Source organism: Haemorhous mexicanus, chromosome 14 (assembly GCF_027477595.1).
Source record: "Haemorhous mexicanus isolate bHaeMex1 chromosome 14, bHaeMex1.pri, whole genome shotgun sequence".
NCBI lineage: Eukaryota > Metazoa > Chordata > Aves > Passeriformes > Fringillidae > Haemorhous > Haemorhous mexicanus.
The window spans coordinates 14,821,690-14,841,226 of NC_082354.1; the positions used below are offsets into that span (position 1 = coordinate 14,821,690).

The 19,537-nt window shown below is 56.9% G+C and overlaps 1 protein-coding gene across 4 annotated transcripts in view; it reads left to right on the forward strand.

Annotated features, from left to right (window-relative positions):
- STARD8 (StAR related lipid transfer domain containing 8) overlaps nt 1-17,414 on the forward strand; it is a 39,377-nt gene extending 21,963 nt beyond the window's left edge. For all 4 annotated transcript variants that reach the window (XM_059859693.1, XM_059859692.1, XM_059859694.1 and 1 more), the window contains exons 2-14: nt 7,316-7,387; nt 8,696-8,777; nt 9,797-9,860; nt 10,133-11,499; nt 12,135-12,308; nt 12,775-12,934; nt 13,189-13,387; nt 13,506-13,716; nt 13,875-13,989; nt 14,269-14,484; nt 14,697-14,914; nt 15,505-15,681; nt 15,790-17,414. In XM_059859693.1, the coding sequence (XP_059715676.1) occupies nt 9,804-9,860; nt 10,133-11,499; nt 12,135-12,308; nt 12,775-12,934; nt 13,189-13,387; nt 13,506-13,716; nt 13,875-13,989; nt 14,269-14,484; nt 14,697-14,914; nt 15,505-15,681; nt 15,790-15,907 (3,012 nt within the window). In that variant the 5' untranslated portion in view covers nt 7,316-7,387; nt 8,696-8,777; nt 9,797-9,803 and the 3' untranslated portion in view covers nt 15,908-17,414. The remainder of the gene's footprint in view (nt 1-7,315; nt 7,388-8,695; nt 8,778-9,796; nt 9,861-10,132; nt 11,500-12,134; nt 12,309-12,774; nt 12,935-13,188; nt 13,388-13,505; nt 13,717-13,874; nt 13,990-14,268; nt 14,485-14,696; nt 14,915-15,504; nt 15,682-15,789) is intronic.
- Nucleotides 17,415-19,537: the final 2,123 nt, after the last annotated feature.

A 19,537-nucleotide genomic window follows, 5' to 3' on the forward strand; every position in this document is an offset into this window, starting at 1 on the left:
TGCCAGCCGTGCTTTGGGATGTGGCATCACCTGCTGACACCAACTGACTGATTTAAAAGCAGCTTTTAGAAGAAAGAATGAGAAAAGAGCAGGGTTTGGAGCTGTGGGGTGGGGGTGGAAATACCCCAAGTGGTGCCTGTGGGTGTGGGATGCTGCAGAAGGGGGTCCTGATGGGAGAGACCTGTGAGCTGGTGACAGTCCTTCCCCATGGCACACAGACCTGTGTCCCTCTGAGAAATGTCCCTTGGCTGCCCTTTTGGAGTTTGGGTTATGCCTTGATGTGCCTGGAGGGATCCCTGCATGGACAGGGGTTCTGAGGCTGCACCCCATGTGCTGAGAGGGGCCTTCTGCTCGGCTGCACATCCAGGACTCTTTGGGGTTAAACTCCTGAATTTTGCAGATCTTTCTGATGTGGGATGGGATTTCAGGAGTTTAGCACATGCAGGCACCTGTACTTCCCCTGGGCAGCAGGGACCAGTCAATAAACCAAAGCTGAGTCTGATGGGGAAGGAGGAAGGATCTTGTGCGGAGCTGGGAAATACTTGGGGTCATTTTTGTATTGCAAAAGGGAAGAAGAGAGCCCTAAAGTAACCATTTATGCCTCTGCTGGGAATTCAGTGCCTGTTCCTTCTTGCAAGGGCTCATGCTCATGCCAGGGCTGTGGCAGTGGCCAGTGGCTGGGTGTGACAGCCATGGTTTGGGCTCCCTGTCCCTGGGGACGTGTAGGGCTCCCACCAAAGCTGCTGGAGCCTGAGCATTCTTCAGCCAGGATCGGGGTGGGTTTGTGATTCTGTACAACGTGGAAAAAGCTGCAGCAAGACCACAAGGGAATTCTGCTCCATGGGTTCCTCTGGTAACACACGTGTTTATGCTAAATAAATGCATAAAAGTAGGAGGGCATTCCCTTGTGTATTAAGGAAATAACTGTTCTTTAGTGCCTGGATTTAGCAGTAGGAGCTGGGGGTTGTTCCTCGGTGTGGGAAGCAGGAGAGCAGCTGCAGCAGGTCACATCGATGGGAGATACAAATGCTCCAATGGGTGATTGGAGCTGAGAGCTCCCTGCAAGAGCCTCTGCTGCTGGTTCTGTTTTTTTAGCAGAACTGTTGGTGTTTTCCTTTGACTTGGCCTTCCTTGGCCTTTGGTGGTGGTTGGTGTTGGTTCTCGTGCAGTACTCCGGATGCTGACCTCAGTCCATGCTGGGTTTAACATTCTTCCAGGTGGTAAAACTGGAAAAGTGAAAAACTTTTGCTGTTGTCCATGTAAAGAAAAGTGAGATGTGATGGCTCCTCTTTGGGAGATGCAGCCTGGCTGGTACCTGTGGTGGGTGATGGATGCCAAAGCTCTGGCACCGCTGGCTGCCCTTGGAGTGACGGCGTCCGTTTGTCCAAACAAAGTGCGTGTGAGATCCTTGGGATGGCCAACAGGAAAAGGGAGCAATTTTAGAAAGGGTGGACTACAGGATGGGCAAGACAGATTAATTTTCTTCAGCATCCGAGTAGCTGTTTTCATCTGGCTCCTTGTGGATGCCTCATGACTGTTCTAGGCCAGGTTGGATGGAGCTTGGAGCGACCTGGGTTAGTAGAAGGTGTCCCTGCCCATGGCAGAGGGCCAGAATGAGATAATCTCTAAGGTCCCTTCCAACCCAAACTATTCTGGGATTCTCTTCTGGATTTTTCTTTCTGGCTTCAGCAAATACCAAAGAGAAGGAAGAAACTTCACCCCAAGCCTGGATCTGACACAGGTGGCTGATGGCTGTGCTGGTGCTGATAGACCTTCTTGGGGTAGTGCACAGGGTGAGCTGGAGCCAGGGACTCTCTCTGCTCTGAACTTGCTTTGCCATTGCCTTTTCAGAGACGGAACCCCAGGTTCCCTCCATGCTGGGCTTGTTCTCAGACATGGTGGGCTGCTGCTATGTGCTCCCAGCACAGTGGGAAAGTCCTGCCCTCTCTGTTGTTCCTCTGGGTCAGAGCAGCTGCAGAAATGCAGGTGGGGGAGGCAAGGACGGATCAGGGTCCTCACCTTCCTGGCCCTTTGTTTCTGTTCTTCTCTTTTTCCATCCCTTGCTCCCCCCAGACATCTGCTCTGCAGCTGCAGCCTGAGCAGTGGGACGTGCAACCCCCGAGCTGCCGCAGAGCTCCTGCTCCCGAGTGCTCTGGAGCTGCTGGGAGGAGGTGTCCTGTAGGCTCAAGGGGCTACAAGACTCTGAGAAGCTGCCTGGAGGAGGAGGAATCTGTAATGTGCTGTAGGACACTCCCATAGCCATCACAGCAGTGCCAGGGGACACCGACTTGGTCTCTGTCACCCCACTGTGTCCTGCTGCCAATGTCCATCAAATGGCCTGTCCCAGAGCACTCAGTCCTTCTGGTGCATCCCATGCCCCTGAGCGTGGCTGTCCCCTGTTCAGCCCTGCCCTGTGGGGTCTGTGAAGATGTTTTGGTGTGAAGAAGGGACTTGGGTTAGTGGTGGCCTTGGCAGTGCTGGACTCGATGACTTAAACAACTTTCCCAGCTTAAACCATTCCATGACTCCATAATCCTATGCGTCATTTCTTGTGGCTAATATGTCTGCTTCAGTGCTTCCTTCTCATCTTTATTAAGGACAGCACTGACTGCAAACCTGAATTTAGGTTGTTCTGAGTGATGTTTGAGGAAGCAGAGGTGTTCCCTGAGCAGGTTGGGCCCCTCTCCCAGGTGCCTCCTCTGGGTGGACGGGTGCTGCAGCGTCACCTCGGTTTCCTGGTGCCCGCGTTCCTGCGTGGTGCAGCACAAAGCTCTGCACACTGTGGGCGTGAAGGGCTGCTTGAGGTTTTAGAACAGAGTAAACCAGGCCTGAGGCTGCTGTTGGGTTCGTTTGAAGGGAGGAAATGAGAGCTACCACATTCGGCTGATAAGGGTGGTCACACACAGCCCTGGAGCCCAGCGGAGGGATGAGTGGGCAGAGATAAGGTGGGGGGGTGCTCTGGGGGGCTCTGATGCTGCTGCTGGGGGTTTCTGTGCCCAGCCTGCAGGGATTATGATCCACATCTGATCCACACACCCAACAGCCACAGTCTCCTTGCCCTGTGGTGGCCAGAGGGGTTCCTATCTGGGTTGTAGCAGCCAGTACTCACAGACACCATCCAGCAATTCCCGTACAACCTCTAGGATCATTCTTACCCCTGGATGTCCCTCGTGTTCCTTTTCCCAGCAGCTGTCTGGGGGTGGCAGAGGGCTCTGCTGCCATCCTCCCTGCCAGGTGCCATCCCCAGGGAGCGATGCCCTTGGAGCAGACATTTCAGGGCTGGAGGTGAAGGAGGCATTTGAGCAATTCCTGATTGGTGCCATAGCAAGGAGCAGTTCCCAAAGCTTGTGGGACCTATTTACTGTGTGAAGGTTAATTATGGAAACGTGCCGTGTCTGGGAGAACATCCAAGAGCATTCCTCATTCCTGTCCATGTGCCCTGTCCATGTCTGTGCTGGCAGCTCTAAAATCTCTGCACTTTGCTGAGTGGAGCTGGCAGCTTGGCAGCTGGAAGCAGGAGGTGCCCGTGGCTGGCAGATGCCTGTGGCTGTGTGGAGCTCTGTGTGCCCCCTGCCCCAAGAGCCCAGCTGGGTGGGCAGTGAGTTCCACTTGTCCTGGTGCTGGGAGGGTACCAATGGGGGCTTCCTCCAAACCCCCCTGGGAGGGTCTGGGATTGGCCCTTGGCTGCTGTGGGAGGGATGCCTTGCTCAGGAAGGCAGCTTTGATTTCTCCAGGCAGAATCAGTCCCTCTGTCCCTGGTACCTTTGGCATGAGTAGGATTCACCTTTCCCATGGGACACCCCATTCAGATCCTCATATTCTCAAGCAGTGAAGGCACATCACCCTGGTTCAGGAGAGGTGTTGGAACTTTCTGTCATTCCTGTAAAAAGCAGGCAAGAAACTTCTGCTTATAGCTGGGAAGGAAAGTCCCTCTTGTAGGCAGTTTTACTTTCAGACAGGATGGAAAGAAATCACACCGACACGAAAGGAAAAACAGCAATTTTCTCCCCTTGGTGCTGGGGCCGAAGCTTCCCCCGCAGTGCCAGGCAGCTGCTTCCAGCTTTCCATGAGGTAACGTGTGAGCGATTTTGTGGTGGGGTTTTCTCCTCACACACTAATTGGCTGTGTGGGACGTTTTATGGGGATTTGGAACCTTGCTGTGGGAAGCTGAGAGCCTGGCCTGGGACTTCTTGTCAGTTTTGATTGTTAAAGTGAAAGTGCAGAGCTGAGGTTCTGGGAAGTGGCTTTCCTGCCTGTAATTCTGCTGGCCTCCAGTGTTCCAGGTTGCTTATTTTAGAGCTTTTATGGAATGTCCTGGGCTTTCCCCTTTTTTGCCTGGTTCACGCCTGTTCAAAAGTGGGTGGATGGAGCACCAAAGCACTTGAGAGAGAGCTATCAGGCTGCAGACACCCACAGCCAGGAGCCATTCCTGCTGGAGTCACCAGTGGTTGCCCCAGGGAAATGCCACAGTGGAGTGACTGCAAGAAGGAGATTGGGGAACTTTGTCCTTTTTTTCTCCACTTCAGTGTTGGTTTTCATCCTTTTTTTCTGGAACAATGGGAACATTTTTTTCTTCCTTCTATTTTGATTTCCACCCCTTCCTAGGGATGTTAGGAGGTCAGGCTGGGGGGGGCTGGACCCACTTGGGGCATTTCTGATGGACCTGCAGTCAGGAAGCTGGTGGGATTTATCCCCTTGTTTCTCAGGAATGCATGGACTCTGCCTGTACCTCTGCCCGCTCCTCCTGCTATACAACTGGAGTGGGATGAGTTCTGCTCCATTTAAAACACAGATCTCAAAGATACTGAGTTGCTATAAGCTCCTGGAAATTGTTTTCTGACCAGTGGAGGCACAGAGACTTTCTTTGTGCCCTGCTGAGGGTGGGTGTAGTGTTTGATGAGCCTGCATTAGGAATCAGAGAATCCTGGCATCTGGAGATGTTGGGAACCCATCTCTGTTGCTGCTGCCTGGGGCTCGGGCTGAGCTGGGTGGAGGGTGGAGGGTCTCTGGACAGCAATCCCTGGGCTCAGGCTGGATTCCCAGTGGAGGCTGCAGCTAGGGATGTGTGCTGGGCTCAGGTCCCATCACCCTGCCTGACAGTGAGGCTCCTGAGAGGTGACAGGGAGGGCTGGGAACACGGCTGGAATGGGTGACCCTGTGCCCAGCGTCCGGCCATGCCCCACAGCAGGAGTGTTTGCCTGCCCGGCCTTTCCTGCACTTCCCTGGGAAAGCACGTCCATGGGAAGGGTGGGAAGAGGAGGAAGCTGGCTGCTGGCTCCCTCTGGGACAGGACACTTGGAAACCTTTTCTGTGACAGCACTTCTACATCAGGAAGGCTCAGCCTGGGCTGGTCAAACATCCCCCTGCTCTAGGGGGCTTCTCCCTGTTGGAGGGGCTCTGGGGAGAGGCAGGACTAGCCACAGCAGGCAGAGCCTGGGACCTGGCTGCTGGAGAGGAGAGGAGAGGTGGGGGTTTGGGGCCCTGGCCCCCTGCCAGCCCGTGTGTGGGGAGGCGGCAGAGGGAAGGAAATGTCGTGCTCTGACTCCGCATTTCCACCACGATGATGGGAGGCTGAGCCCAGTCCTGCACAGAGAGAGCATCCTGCTGCAGCCCTGGGCTCTGGCTGCTCCCGGCCTGCTGGGTGGCCGTGGTCACGCTGGGTGTCCCCAGGCTCCGCCGTGGCCCCAGCCGGTGCCCGGCCATGCTCTGGTACCAGCTGAGCCCCTCTGCGGGCAGGGGTAAGCTCAGCCACGGCCCTGCTCCTGCTGCCCTCTGCCAGACCCATCCCTGGGGCAGGATCCATGGCACAGGTGGGACATTGCTGGTTTTACTCATGGCTTGGGGCACACGGAGCTGCAGTTGCTGGCTGGGATTGGCTCCATGGAATTCCCACTGGGAGCAGAGTCAGGCAGGAGTGGGAACTGGCAGGTCCCTTGGCAGGGGCTGTGGGAAGTGCCTGTCCCTGGGTCCTGCCCACTCCAGAGTGTGGGAGGGTTCTGCTTCCAGAGCTGGCAGGGCCAGAGAGCATTCCCAGGGACCACCAGTCTTGGTGTCCTTCTGCTGGACAGATCCAGCCATGGGGTGCCCTCTCCATGGGGTGTTGGGTTCTTTGGGAGGGATGTGATGCTCCACATGGACCAGCTGACCTAGGATAGCTCCGGGGTTGAGTTCTCCAATGGGATTGCTGGGTCACTGCCCTGTTGGGGGCAGGAGGGGTCAGCCCTGGGTTTTGGCAGGACTAATGGCATGGTTAATGACAGCTGTGTGGTTTGGACCCAGATCCTGATGATCATTCAAAAATTCTTCCCAAAACTTGCCAAGTATTTGGGTCCAGGGCTTTGGCTTAGTCCTGTCCTGAACTGAGCTGCTTATTTGGAACTTTTTTTTTTCTTCTGTAAGTTTGGAATTGGGAATGCAAACTGTAGCCAGAGCTCTGGACTGAGGCAGTGGGTGGATGGGGATGGAATCAGGGTATTCCAGTGCTGGGTGGGTCTGGCCTCAGTCCTCTCTGTGCCGGGTGCTGCCTCCAGATCAGACCCTGAGGCTGCCAAGGCATTTTCTACCCTTGAGGTCAGATGTTGTCACCCTCAGCAGCAGAAATGTCATCGGGCCAATGGGTGCTGACACTTGGCAATGACTTGCTGTGGCTGCAGGAGCTCTGGGCTGTTTTCCCTCAGTTTCTCTAAACTGGAGGAATTTCCCAGGAAATACTGCTGGCTGCTGAATGGGCTCATCTGGGCAATGACTGATCCCTGTGTGAGGGGTGAGAACCAGCTGGGTGAGGGGTGAAGAACCCCATCAGGAATTTGGTGCTGACTGGGACGAACACCAGCTTGAAAGAAGAGGTGGGGAAGGCTGGGTGGTGGGAAGGAGCTGGGGAGGAAGGGCTCGTTTGGCAGCTTTGCTTGGGGATGTTTGCAGAAGTGATCAACGCTGAGCTTTGACGAGCTCTGAACTGATGATTACAAAGAAAGATCTTCCTCTCCTGCCTGGCCAAGAACTGTGTTTGGTTTGGAGGGTTCAGAAACAAAACGTTTAATCAGAAGGTTAAAACTGCATCTTGTGATCCTGTCATTCAGGTGGCATCACTGTCACCTCCTGCTCTTTGCCCAGTGCTGGCAGAGAGCTGCAGCTAAGCTATGTCTGCCCAGGACCCTGCTGCTTGTGGGAGCCCTGGCTCTGCAGCCACACATCTCCTCTGCTCTGGGCACATGGTACATGGGCTTGGGGTAAGGGCTCTGGGGGTATGGGCTGCGTTCTCAGGGTGCTGCTGCTGTTGGCAGGATGCTCAGGCTGGTTCTTTGCTTTCTTACAGAAATTGAAGCCAAGAAAGCGTGCGACTGGCTGCGGGCAGCGGGGTTCCCCCAGTATGCCCAGCTGTACGAAGGTGAGAGCTGCCTCATGCCACTGACCCTGCTCTGTACCTGCCCAGAGTCTCTATCTCATCCAGATTCCAAGGGGGGTGCAGGGACAGCGCCCACAGCTCCAGGGAGAGGAGGGGATTGTTCACTGATTATGTGATTGTTTGTTACACTTCCAGCGCTTGGCCACGGCCTGGAGAACCAGCCAGTTAACTTCTCTGCATTCCTGAACTTTTCCCCTTCAGGCAGGGCTCTGAGGAATCCTGGGGCGGCTGCTTTGGCCAAGGGCAGCCAGGCTTTGGAGAGCCATCAGCTCTCAAGTGGCTCAGGGAGTGTTTGCTGTGGGTGGGTGCATTGGGGGGGGGCAGCCAGTGTAGGTAATGTGGAGAGCGAGCATGTTTTCCCTCCTTCTGTCCCTCCCCACTCCCACAACCCCTGCCCTGCTCCAGCCTGTCCTTCCTGAGCACTCAGCCTGGAGCAGGCCATGTCCCTGTGCCCCCCCTGGGGCAGTGTTCCTACTCCCAGCTCCTGTGCCAGGCACCCAGGGCGGTGGCAGGGTGGCTGTGGTGTGGTTCTTGCCTCAGGCTCAGCTGTGTGTACTCGGAAGCCGTGGGGGGATGCTGGTCCCAGCCGGTGCGAGGAGCAGCGGTGGCTGCAGCCGGCCCCGTCCGGCCGGACAATAGCGGGAAGCAGGGCCCGGGCAGCCGCAGCCGTGGCCATTGTTCACAATGGCCGGGCACTTCCCCCGCCCCCTGCAGCACCATCCCCGGTGATGGCTTTATGAGCAGCCTGTTTGCTGCCAGTGCCTATTTTGGGGGGCAGGCCCCACGTGCAAGGACAGGCCGGGTTCCTGCCGGGATAGCCAGCCCCAGGTGCTGGCCCCAGACAGTGCTCACAGCTGGGCAGCGAGGAGCGGTGCTGGTGCTGCAGTCTGTGAATCAACCAACCCTTCTCCAGCCTCCGTCCACAGAACTTCCCACATCCTCCAAGGGTTTCCCTCTGTTTCCCTTCCTGTGGTGATTACACTCCATGGCTTCATGGACAGATGGATTGAGACCCTTGGGGCTGAAGGTCCAGGTCCCACATGCATGATCCCAGCAGAGCTGTCTGTGCACAGGGATGAGCAGGGAACTGAATGGAGGCCCTTGGGCACCTTATCACCCTCACTTAACATACCTGGGAAGAGTCGTGCCCAGGGACTCTAGGCATACACCACCTCCAGGTCATCTCCAGCCACTTCGGCCTCTCCTCCCCTTCCCATGCCCACTGCTGCCCTTTGTCCCTGATGGAGCAGCTGGCTTGGGATCTGCCACTGATGTCACTTCCTCCCCCAGAGTCATCATTCCCTCTTGACATCAGTGCTGTGAAGAAGGACCACAGCTTCCTGGACCAGGATTCCCTCAAATCCCTGTGCAGGTAATGCTCCCCCCACATGGAATCAGCAGGGGGATGTGGCACAGACAAGGACAGCGGCCCAGGCTGATAGGGTGGTGAGCTCAGGGGGTGCCTGATGTGGTGGTGGGCTTAGTAGGGTGCCTGCCTTGACCTTGGCTGGCCCAGAGCCCGCTCCAGCACTGTCACTCCCCCTGCAGTGAGAACTCAGTTGTTCAGATCAGGGAACATTGCTGGTGTTGGGTGGTTCCAGGGAAACAGGAGGTTTTTATGCTCCATGTGATGCTGGTCGTCCCACTACCAGGCAACCCAGCCGGGCCGTGCGTTTCCACCTGGGCACGGTGCTGCTGCAGCTGCAGGTTTGGGAGCTGCCCAGGGCTGGTGTGCAGGGAGCAGCGTGGGGGGGACTCAGAGCAAGCCACAGCTGGCACCCACAGCGGGGCACTGACCAATGGTCAGTCTGGATGGGCCGTGTGTCACTCGGTGCTGCAGGTGACTTAGCCCTGCCTTGCCTCTCGGGACACGTCATCACACCCATGTCCCTGTGCTGGCTCCACACCGTCCCTCCCACCCAGAACAGAGAAGAGGTGGGAACAGGGTCTGTTTCCTATTTGTTTCCCAGCAGAGAGGCTGCTGTGCTTAGCAGGAGGAGATCCCCGTGCCATTTCCTAGGTGCAGAGAGGCAGGAGGTGATGAGAGGTCGCTGCCTGTCCCTGCCTCTTTGAGCTTTCAGGTCCTTTAGTAATTTTCTGTCTGGGGCACAGGAGCTTCTGAGGTGATTTTGCTTTAGTAGCCTGGAGCAGACCACACTGCCCACTTGCCACAGCAGCTGGCATGGGCATTGCCTGGCTTGGGCTACCATCTGCTGGCATTGTCCTCTTGTTAGTCAGGTGTCCCTCTGACTGTGGACTCAAAGCAGCGGGTGACAGGCACAGGCAAGGATCTAAGGCAGGAAAATCAAAAGAAGCCAAAGCCATCCCTGTGACCGCAGCAGGGCGGGGACAGGGGCTGGGACCAGGGTAAAGCCACTCTGTTTCTTGCAGGAGGCTGATGACCCTGAACACCTGTGCCTCCATGAAGCTGGATGTTCACTTTCAGCGTAAACAGGTAAATCCTGGATGCTCAAGGCAGGTGAGGGGCAGAGGGGTGCAGGGGATCATGTGCTCAATGGCGGGACAATGACCTGATGAGCTCTGGGACTACCCTGGGCACAGAGTGGCTCCTGGAGACCTCCACTGCCAAAGGGGTCCCGAGCTGGTTTAAGAGGTGACCATGCTGCTCTCCTCCCCACCTGGGGCCATGCTGGTGGCTGTGCCCCTCTGAGGTGGGGTGATGTGCTGACCCTCCTTGGCTCCAACCCTGTTCTCAACTGCCCACAGAATGAAGACTCTGAGGAGGAAGTCGACTTTGCCATCAGCACCCGGTGGTCCTACCAGAGGGACAGCAAAAGGTGGTCACGGGTGGGGTCCGCCGATGTCGTGTCCCAGGGCTCAGAGGCCCTGAGCTGCACCATGCACCCGGTGTCCAGCCACGAGAGCATCCTCACAGACCTCAGCACCAACCCTGAGGCCACGTCCCTGCACAGCATGGGCAGTGTGGGCAGCATGGGTGGCACGGGCAGCACGCTGGGCACTGCGGCTGTGCCATCTGAGCCCCCGTCCCCCCTCCGTGCCGCTGCCACCACCTCCAGCTGCAGCCAGAGTGAGGGTTCTGCGCCGGAGCAGCCCTCGGGCCACGGAGAGGCCTCTAAGGAGAAGCTGAAGAAACGACGGTCTCGAAGCTTCCTGAAGCGGATCGAGTCCCTGCGGAGGAAGGACAAGGAGAAACCCAGCCCAGACAGGAGGGTGGCTCCGCACAGCAGCGCCACTCTCCCGCCAGGATGGGGCCCTCTGAAGGGTGATAGGGACCTTGCAGCCACCAGGACCAACTCCTCTAAAAGAGGCACACCTGCCCCTTTCCACAGCAAAAAACACTTCTTTTCGGTATCATACAGGACTAACCGCTTGCTCGGCCCCGGGGGCACCAAGGGCAGCTCTGACCCCAAACGCGGTGGAGTTTATTTGGAGGATTACGACACAGACACGGCCACTGCTGCCGGTGGTGCCTGGGCTGCTGCCGAGTGCCAGCGCCGGGCTCGCCATGGCGACTGCCTGGTCTATATCCCCTGTGACCACAAGCCCGGCACCTTCCCCAAATCCCTGTCCATCGAGAGCTTGTGTCCCCTGGCCGGCAGCTCCCTGACGCACTGGAGCGCAGGGAGCGCGGCCGTGGGGCTGGGCAGGGGCGGCAGCAGCAGCAGCGTGGAGGGCTCATCCTCCCCGAGGGGCTTCGCCCGCCGGCGCCGGGGCTCCTGCAGCTCCCTGGGCAGCCGCATCAGCGTCTACGACAACGTGCCGGACTTCGGCAGCAGCGAGGATTTCTGCAAGGACGGGGAGGTCAACTTCAAGAACCTCGACGACATCATGCAGCAGGTGTGGAGGCTGCAGCAGAAGGTGGAGCTCTGGTGTAAAGCCGTCTCGCCTGGCCTGGATGGAGAGGAAGGGGGCGACGAAGAGGAGGATGAGGAGGAGTCGGACTCGGGAGGGGAACCCTCCAACCTGCATTTCGAAGAACAGTCCATGTCGGATGTTGGCACGTCTGCCAGTGACTTTGATAGCACTGGGAACTCCCTCAACGAGGCTGAAGAAATCGAGACACGGGAGCGCCGGGATTCGGGGGTGGGAGCATCCCTCACAAGACCCTGCAGGTACCACAGAACCCGAGGTGGTTTGGGTGGGAAAGGACCATAGAGACCATCTCGTTCCACCGCCTCTCTTATGGGCAGGGACATTTTCCACTAGACCGTATTGCTCCAAACCCCGTCCAGCCTGGCCATTAACACTCCCAGGGACGGGGCTGCTGCAGCAAGGAGGGGTGCACAGCCCGTGGGTCTGGGAAGCAGCACCTGATCCCGTCCTCGGGGGCTGGATGATCGCCTCTTCCTGGAAGGCAGAAGCGGGCGGAGGGAGGGGAGTGCTGCCGGAGCCGCGCGGTGTGGGCAGGGCAGCGCAGCGCGGGGCGCGGGTGCGCTCTGGTGGCCATAGGACACCGCTGCCACCGCTGCCAGCACTTCAGCACTGCCACCGCTGCCGGCCCTGTCTGCCTGCACAGACCCGCGATTAAAAGGTTTTCATTAACTAAAAACGAGTGTAAACGCAGCGGGTACGTGCCTCCCCTGTGCCAGTATTCCCTGGGGTTCTCGCCAGGAGAGCAATGGCTGGTGCCGAGCTTTCTGGCTTTGCTCACCCAGTTTGGCTGTGCTGGAGGATGATGTGGAGTAACCATGAAGGAATGGAGAGCAGTGGGGGTTTCCTTAGCTGGGAATGTTCCGTGTGTCCCCAGAAAGCTGCGTTGGCACAGCTTCCAGAACTCACACCGGCCCAGCCTGAACTCGGCCTCGCTGGAGATCAACCGCCAGTCATCGGCCCAGCTCAACCTGCTCCAGAAGTGCTCCCTGCTCCGGCTCACGGCCATCATGGAGAAGTACTCCGTGCCCCACAAGCAGGCCTGGACGTGGTGAGCTGGGGCAAGGGGGACCAGGATGGGGCCCGCGGGCTGCAGCTTGTGCTGTGTCCCCAGCCTGGGCAGCTTCAGGGTGTGGAGGGAGAAAAGCTAAACCAAGGGCTGTCTGCTCTGGCAAGTGTGAGCCAGAGCTGAGCCCCAGGCTCCTGGCATCACCCTGGCTTCCAGAAGGGCTCCTGGCATCATCTGCCACTGTGGAGGCTGCAGGTGTTCATGGCACATTAAAAATGCTGCAGCAACATAAGAGAGTGGGACGGTGGTTTTTTCATAGCCAAGTATCAAAATTATTTTAGCCTAATAAAAGCTGCTGCCATTCCTGCTGGGAAGCTGCCTTGCTTGTATTCCAAATACAGCAGAAAGGTGTTTATGTGTGTGTATTCCCAGGGTCCTGCTCCCTCTTTGAGGGGAGGTGCTGAGGGCAGCTATCATTGCACTGATGTCTCTCTGTCCCACTCTGCAGGACTGTCCCCAAGTTCATGAAACGCAGTAAAGTCCCTGACTACAGGGACAAGATGGTTTTTGGAGTGCCACCCATCGTCAACGTGCAGCGGACTGGGCAGCCCCTGCCCCAGAGCATCCAGCAGGCCATGCGCTACTTGCGCAGCCAGTGCCTGGACCAGGTGAGAATGTGGCTGCTGGGGAGTAGCACTGGGATTTGGGGGAAAAAACAGCTTTGGGGTTCTTTGTTTACCTCTTGTGGTGTGTGCTGAAGCGGGAGAGTACAATTGTCTGTAGGAACCCAGCAGCATCCCCTTGGCCGTCCCTCACACAGTGTCTCCTCTGGGTTCAGGGATGATCCCTCTGGGGAGGAAGTCTTTGTCCCACAGGTGCCCACCCAGGCCGGTGCCCGCTCATCCCCACTCTGCTCCGGCAGGTTGGCATTTTCCGCAAGTCCGGGGTGAAGTCCCGGATCCAGGCTCTCCGGCACATGAACGAGATCAGCCCCGACCACGTTGACTACTCGGGGCAGTCAGCGTACGACGTGGCTGACCTGCTGAAGCAATACTTCCGCGACCTGCCCGAGCCCATCTTCACCAGCAAGCTGACCGACACCTTCCTGCAGATCTACCAGTGTAAGGCCTGGGCTGGGGGTGGCTCGGGGTCTTTGGGGAGGAGGGGTCCCTCTGTTTGGATGGAGGGGATGGGTGGTGGCCGTGGGGATGCCCTGCTGACGCTGCCCCGTGCCCGCAGTCGTGTCCAAGGAGCAGCGGCTGCAGGCGGTGCAGGCCGCCATCATCCTCATGCCGGATGAGAATCGGGAGGTGCTGCAGACCCTGCTCTACTTCCTGAGCGACATCGCCTCGGCTGAGGAGAACCAGATGACGGCTGGGAACCTGGCTGTGTGCCTGGCCCCCTCCATCTTCCACCTCAACGTGTCCAAGAAGGAAAACACATCGCCCAGGTAAGGGCTGGCTGAGCCCCAGCTCCCCAGTGCTCCTTCCCTGCCTGCTGTGGGAGGAGCTGGCAGGGAATGGTGAGACACGGGGGGGCTGTTGGCTCTGCTCTGTGACACAAATGAGGGGGTGCCCACCGGTGCCAGCACTACCTGATCCCCCACAGGGCCATACACAAGAGGGGCACCATGGGGAAGCCGGACCAGAAGGACCTCAGTGAGAACATGGCTGCCACACAGGGGCTCTCCCACATGATCAGTGACTGCAAGAAGCTCTTTCAGGTGGGTGGCAATGGTGTCCCAGCCCAGCGCTCCCCATGGCAGGTGTGATCTTGCTGGCAGGTGCTTGTCCTGGAGCACCTCAGTGGGCAGCAGCCACCAGCCATTCGCCCTGGAGCCAAGCCCAGCTATGTCCTGGGGCAGAAGGTGGTGCAGGCTGTATGTCCATCCTCCCCACTCCCTGGGGACCGAGTTACAGTTCTCTGTGTGTCCAGAACCACTCACAAAGTCCCCACATGATCTCTCTGCCTCACTGAACAGCTGTGTGCTTTTGGCTTGCAGGTCTCCCATGACATCTTGCTGCAGCTGAGCAGCTCCTATATGGCTGCAGATGCTTATCCCCACCCCCTGGCTGACTTGGTGTGCCAGGGGGAGAGCAAGGATTTACACTCCTACTTTGAGCAGAGTGTCCAGAACCTGCTCAAAGAGTCGTCAGAGAAATTCAAGGGATGGCTGAGCACGCCAGGGCCCCTGAACACAGAGCTGTCCTGCAAAAAGGTAAATTTGTGTGGAGGGGCTTGAGAACATGCAGGGAAATGTGTATGGGGTTACCTCTCCAGCAGCCAGAGCAGGTCCCACCCCATCCCTCACTAGCCAGCAGATGGGACCGTGCTGCTCTATGGCAGTGGGAGCCATCAATGAAGCTGCTCTGGGATTAGCACTGGGGGTCCTGTGGGACAGTCTGTGTGACCCTCCCCTCGTCCCCTCAGGTTGGGGACGGGCACCCTCTGCGCCTGTGGAAGGTGTCCACGGATGTCGAGGCCCCTCCTGCCACGGTGCTGCACCGGGTGCTGCGGGAGCGTCACCTGTGGGACGAGGACCTGCTGCAGAGCAGGGTGGTGGAGGCGCTGGACAAGGACATGGAGGTGTACCACTACGTGACAGACAGCATGGCCCCGCACCCGCGCAGGGACTGCATGGTGCTCCGGTGAGGGGGCTTGGGCTCAGTGGGGCACATCCCCTCTGTTGTATTGCACTAAATAGTTTATTTAGTGGTTGTTTTGCACTGAGTGGTCCTTATATTGCACTGAATAGTTGATGTTATATCACGTGGTTTGTTCTTCCCCCCATCACATGGTCTTTCTCTCACCCATCCCAGTACCCCCCGGTGGTCTCTTCCTGGGTGACCCCTCCCCTTGCCACTCCTGACTGGTATCCCATTGGTTGTGGTCCTCCTCTTCCTCTGCCCTCCACTTCCCCAGGGTATAAAAGTCTCCCGCCATCAGGCCACGCCCTCTTTCTCACCTGGGGAGTCACCAGAGCCTGAGGTGTCTCCTAGCAAGACAGTAAACAGAGGACATCTGTCCCCAAGTGGAAAAGAGTGCTCTTGATCTTTTGCTTTTGTCTATGTAAGACCGTGTAGGCTGGGGTCAGTAGCTAGCCAGAGTGGACCCAAACAGCCCACTGAGTCCTACACCCCTCTGCTCCAGCCCCATCTCCTCCTCCTTTCCCGGGCTCTGTTGGGCTCCCACTGTCTGATCCCGTGGTGGGCACGCAGTGACCGCTGCTCTGTCGCAGGCGCTGGCGCACGGACCTGCCGCGGGGAGCCTGCCTGCTCAGCTCCCTCTCGGTGGAGCACGACAAGATGCCAGTGGAGGGAGGTGTCAAGGCCATCGTGCTGACATCCCAGTACCTCATCGAGCCCGGCGCCATGGGCCGCTCCCGGGTGACCCACATCTGCAGGGCTGACCTCAGGTAACGGGACCCTCCGGGGAGGGCATGGAGCAGCAGGATGTGCTGCTCCATGATATTGCCAGGGTCTCTACTGCCCACTGACCCCCTCCTGCCTCCTCTCTCCTCCAGGGGTCGGTCTCCTGAGTGGTATAACAGGGTCTTTGGCCACCTCTGTGCCATGGAGCTGGCGAGGATCCGAGACTCTTTCCCAGCCCTGAGTCCCATCGGCCCCGAGACAAAGATTTGAGGCACCAGGAAGATGCTCTGTCCTTTCAGACGTGGACTTGCCATAGGATCTGGACTGGGGCTCTCAGCAGGAAGCACGGTGTGGTGCAGTGCCCGTGGAGGGGGAGACAGAGGCACATATTTATAAACATCCTTTCACCCCCGGCTGGGCAGTCCCGTGCCACAGCCCAGGTGCTGTGGGGCAGGGCAGCCACAGAGGGGAAGCTGTGGTGTCCCGCAGGAGAAGTCGGGGAGCAGAGGGAAAGAGTGGCCATGGGGTCACCCCTGAATGCAGCCTGTGGCAGGAGGTTGGGCCCCCACACAAGCCAGGAGCAACAGCAGGGGTGAAGGAGCATGGAGTGAGGCAGGAGGAGCGAGTGGGGAAAATGGGGCCGTGTCCGCAGGTCGTAGCATGGGGGTGGGAAGTGGAGGGTGGGCAGCGAGGGGGGAACTGTGTGTGGTGTCACCCGGTGGGGACAGCCAGGGAGTCACTGTGTGGTACTGGAAGAGGCTGCTGTTCTGGGAGGAGGAGGCTGCCTATAGATACATAGGTGTCAGCCCCTGTTGAGGGGCAGATGGAACCTGTTGCAGCATTGGTGCTGAATGCATGGAAGAAGCAGTCCTGTACTCCCGTGCCTTGCTCTTCCTTGGCTAAAAGCCCTCCCTCTGCACTGGGTGTCACTGAGAGGAGGGGTGGATGGACCATGTTCCAAGCCAAGGACATTCTCAACCAGCCAACCTGTTATTTGCATGGGGCAAACACAGCTGGAGCCCTGGAGCAGCTGTGCCTGGGTGGGAAGGGGCAATGCCTGGAAAGAGGCATTGAGGTGGGGAGAGACTCCCCAGACCAGCTCCCCCTTTGTGCTGCCCTCAGTGTTGAGGGCTGTACCCAGAGAGGGAGGAGGGATGGCAGGAGGGGCGGTTGTTTGGGATTCACCCCTCTTTAGGCAGCTACACATGGCCCATGCCCACCTACTCCCTGCACAGACATTTGTTCCCCTTTCCACCCCTTCTTTCCCTTCATGAAGGAACTGTTCACTGGAGCTGTCAGCACCCAGGAGATGACCTGGTTTCTCCATTCAGGCAGGGACCCAAATTCCCAGACATCGTTCCAACTGGAAGGCAACATGACCCATGAGCTGGGGACCCCAGTGTCAGTTTGGCCATAACTGTCTGTCTTTTGGTAAAAAGAAAAGCACAAGTCAGCCTCGAGTCTGTGTTTTTATATATATGTATTTTATATATATATATATATATATATAAAATATAACTAACATGTGGGGGAGTGAATTTTCTCCTGATATTTTTTTAAAGTGTTTCTTTTTTTTTCTATCTATAAATACTTGTACAGGTGGAATATTAATATATAACTCTGGTGTCAGAGCTCAGCACCAGGTGACGCTCACTTAGAGCTGGTATTTTGTATTTAAGGGACTTTTATTTTGTATCATATGAAAGTGCAGCAGTTGTTTGACTTGGATTAGGGCTGCTCTTCCCATCCGTGCAATTAATAAAGTACTAACAAGGTCTGCTGGCTGATGAGGAAGCCTCCATGTTCAGGGCTTCTCCAGCACTGGAGCAGCCCAGTGCTGAGCAATGTGTGGCCTTGGGGCAGCCCCTGTCTGGGTGAAGAGACTCAAACCCAGCATTTTCCACATCCAGCTGTGCTCCAGAGTGTTGCCAGGGTTTGGGGCTCTCCTGGCATTGCCACCTGCAGCAGGGAGAGCACCTTGAGGAGGAAGATGAGCATCCAGCATCAGTGATGCTGATGAAGAACCACATTATGCTGTTGAAGTCCCTGGAGCAGACACCTCTGGCTGCTGCTTTGGAAGTAGTGATGGGAATGGGGTGGAACATGCTGGAGTAGATGAAGATGATGGTGATGAAGGCTGCAAGATTAAAGCCTGGAGAGGGAGGAATCCCTCTTTGAGCTTGGGATTGGCAGCAGCAGGGCTGCTCTGCCTTTTAGCACTGATGGGCAGAGATATTGGAGCAGCCCTGGCTTATCCCAGCTCCACCCATGGCCAAGGCTCCAGCACTGGGATGGAGAGGGTACCCTCCCCACCCTGGGATGGAGGCCAAGCTAGCATCTCTTCTTCCAGGGTCCCAGCAGGATGGCAGCACTTCACAGGCCCACCCAGGCATCCACTGCTGGAGGGGTGTGAGCTCTCAGGGACCCCCACTCCCACAGGGACCCCTGTCCTGCCTCACATCGTCCCTATCCCCGGGTCCCAAGTCCCCAGTGGATTGAATGAAGAGGTTCCCCATCCCCTGCACAATGCTGTGCTGGGTGCAAACACTAAATAACACCCCAAAGCCTCTGCAAAGCTGGCTGGAATCCCATGGCTTTTGGGCTCACCCCAGCCATGATCCCAAGTCTAACTCCCCTCACGGCCATCAGCTGATCAGTCCAAAACTGTTTTCTTCCAACCCCTGCTTTGCAGACGCTAACATGTAAAACCAATTTCTAACTGAAATCCTCCAAGTTTCATTAACAGAGATTTATGTTTTCTCCCTGCACATTATTACAGATTAATCTTTTCAAACCTTATAAAAGCCAATCCCTACAACTTAACAAACCCCTGCATTGGGAAATGATTGCAGAGCAGCAATGCCAGGCTCAGTTTGCCTTAATTAGAGATAAAAGGAGAGGAAATCATTCCTTATTAGCCAGTCAGGTAGAAGCTGTACTGTATTTAGAGCGCAAACAGCCCAATTACAGGGAGGAACATGCACAGTTGTCTTTCATTACAGGTACTTGAAAATGTGCATCTGGGGAAAATTAATAATGATTCTCTCCTTCCAAAGAGAAGCTGCAGCCATCCCAGCTGGCAGCGTGGGCCAGCCCCAGCACAGGAGTGATGCTTGTCCAGCCTGACCATTTGCCCAGCCCTGGGATCCTTGGGCTGTTACCTCAGCCCTGGCAGAAGGATCTTTAAAGGCACTGCTCAACCACAGCTGTCAGTGCACAGGTAGCACCTGGTGGTGGAGCCTACCTGCCTCACCCCCCCACCTACACAGCACCTACTTTCGCCACCCACCCCCACCTACCCTTCTCGAATTCACCTCACTCTGTACCACACCCGTGCCAGGACAGGGCACCTGTGGCTCTGCAACTTCTCTGTCTTCACGGGCAGAATGCTCCCCTTGCCTTAGATCAGCCCCAGCCAGGAGAGACCCTCTTGTCCCAGGGGATTTAAGCAGTATCTTCATGCTGGGGGGCTTCCAGTGGGCTGCAATAACTTTCTCAAGAGATAGGAGTGAACTGGTTTCTCTTCCTGCACTCAGATTGGGCTTTTTAGCCCCAGGCAGTCGCTCAGCACCACAGCCACTTCCTTCCACCACTCCCCATATGGGGATAAAAAAGGGAAAGAAAAGGGAAACTTTGTGGGTTGAGAGAAGAACAGCTTAGTAATTAATATAAAAAATTTTAATGATAATGAAGAGAGAGAAATAAAATTAGGAGAAACAAGTGATGCCCAGTCCAGTCACCCAACCCCTGCTGTCACAGCATCTTTACACTCTGGTTGTATTTCTCAACATGAGCTTTGTTAGTGGTCCAAGAATTTCCCACCCTTTGGCAGCAGTCCTGGTCCAGCTCCTGGGATTGCATCTCCTCCCAAGCCTGGGATGATGTAGGGCTGTTGGACAC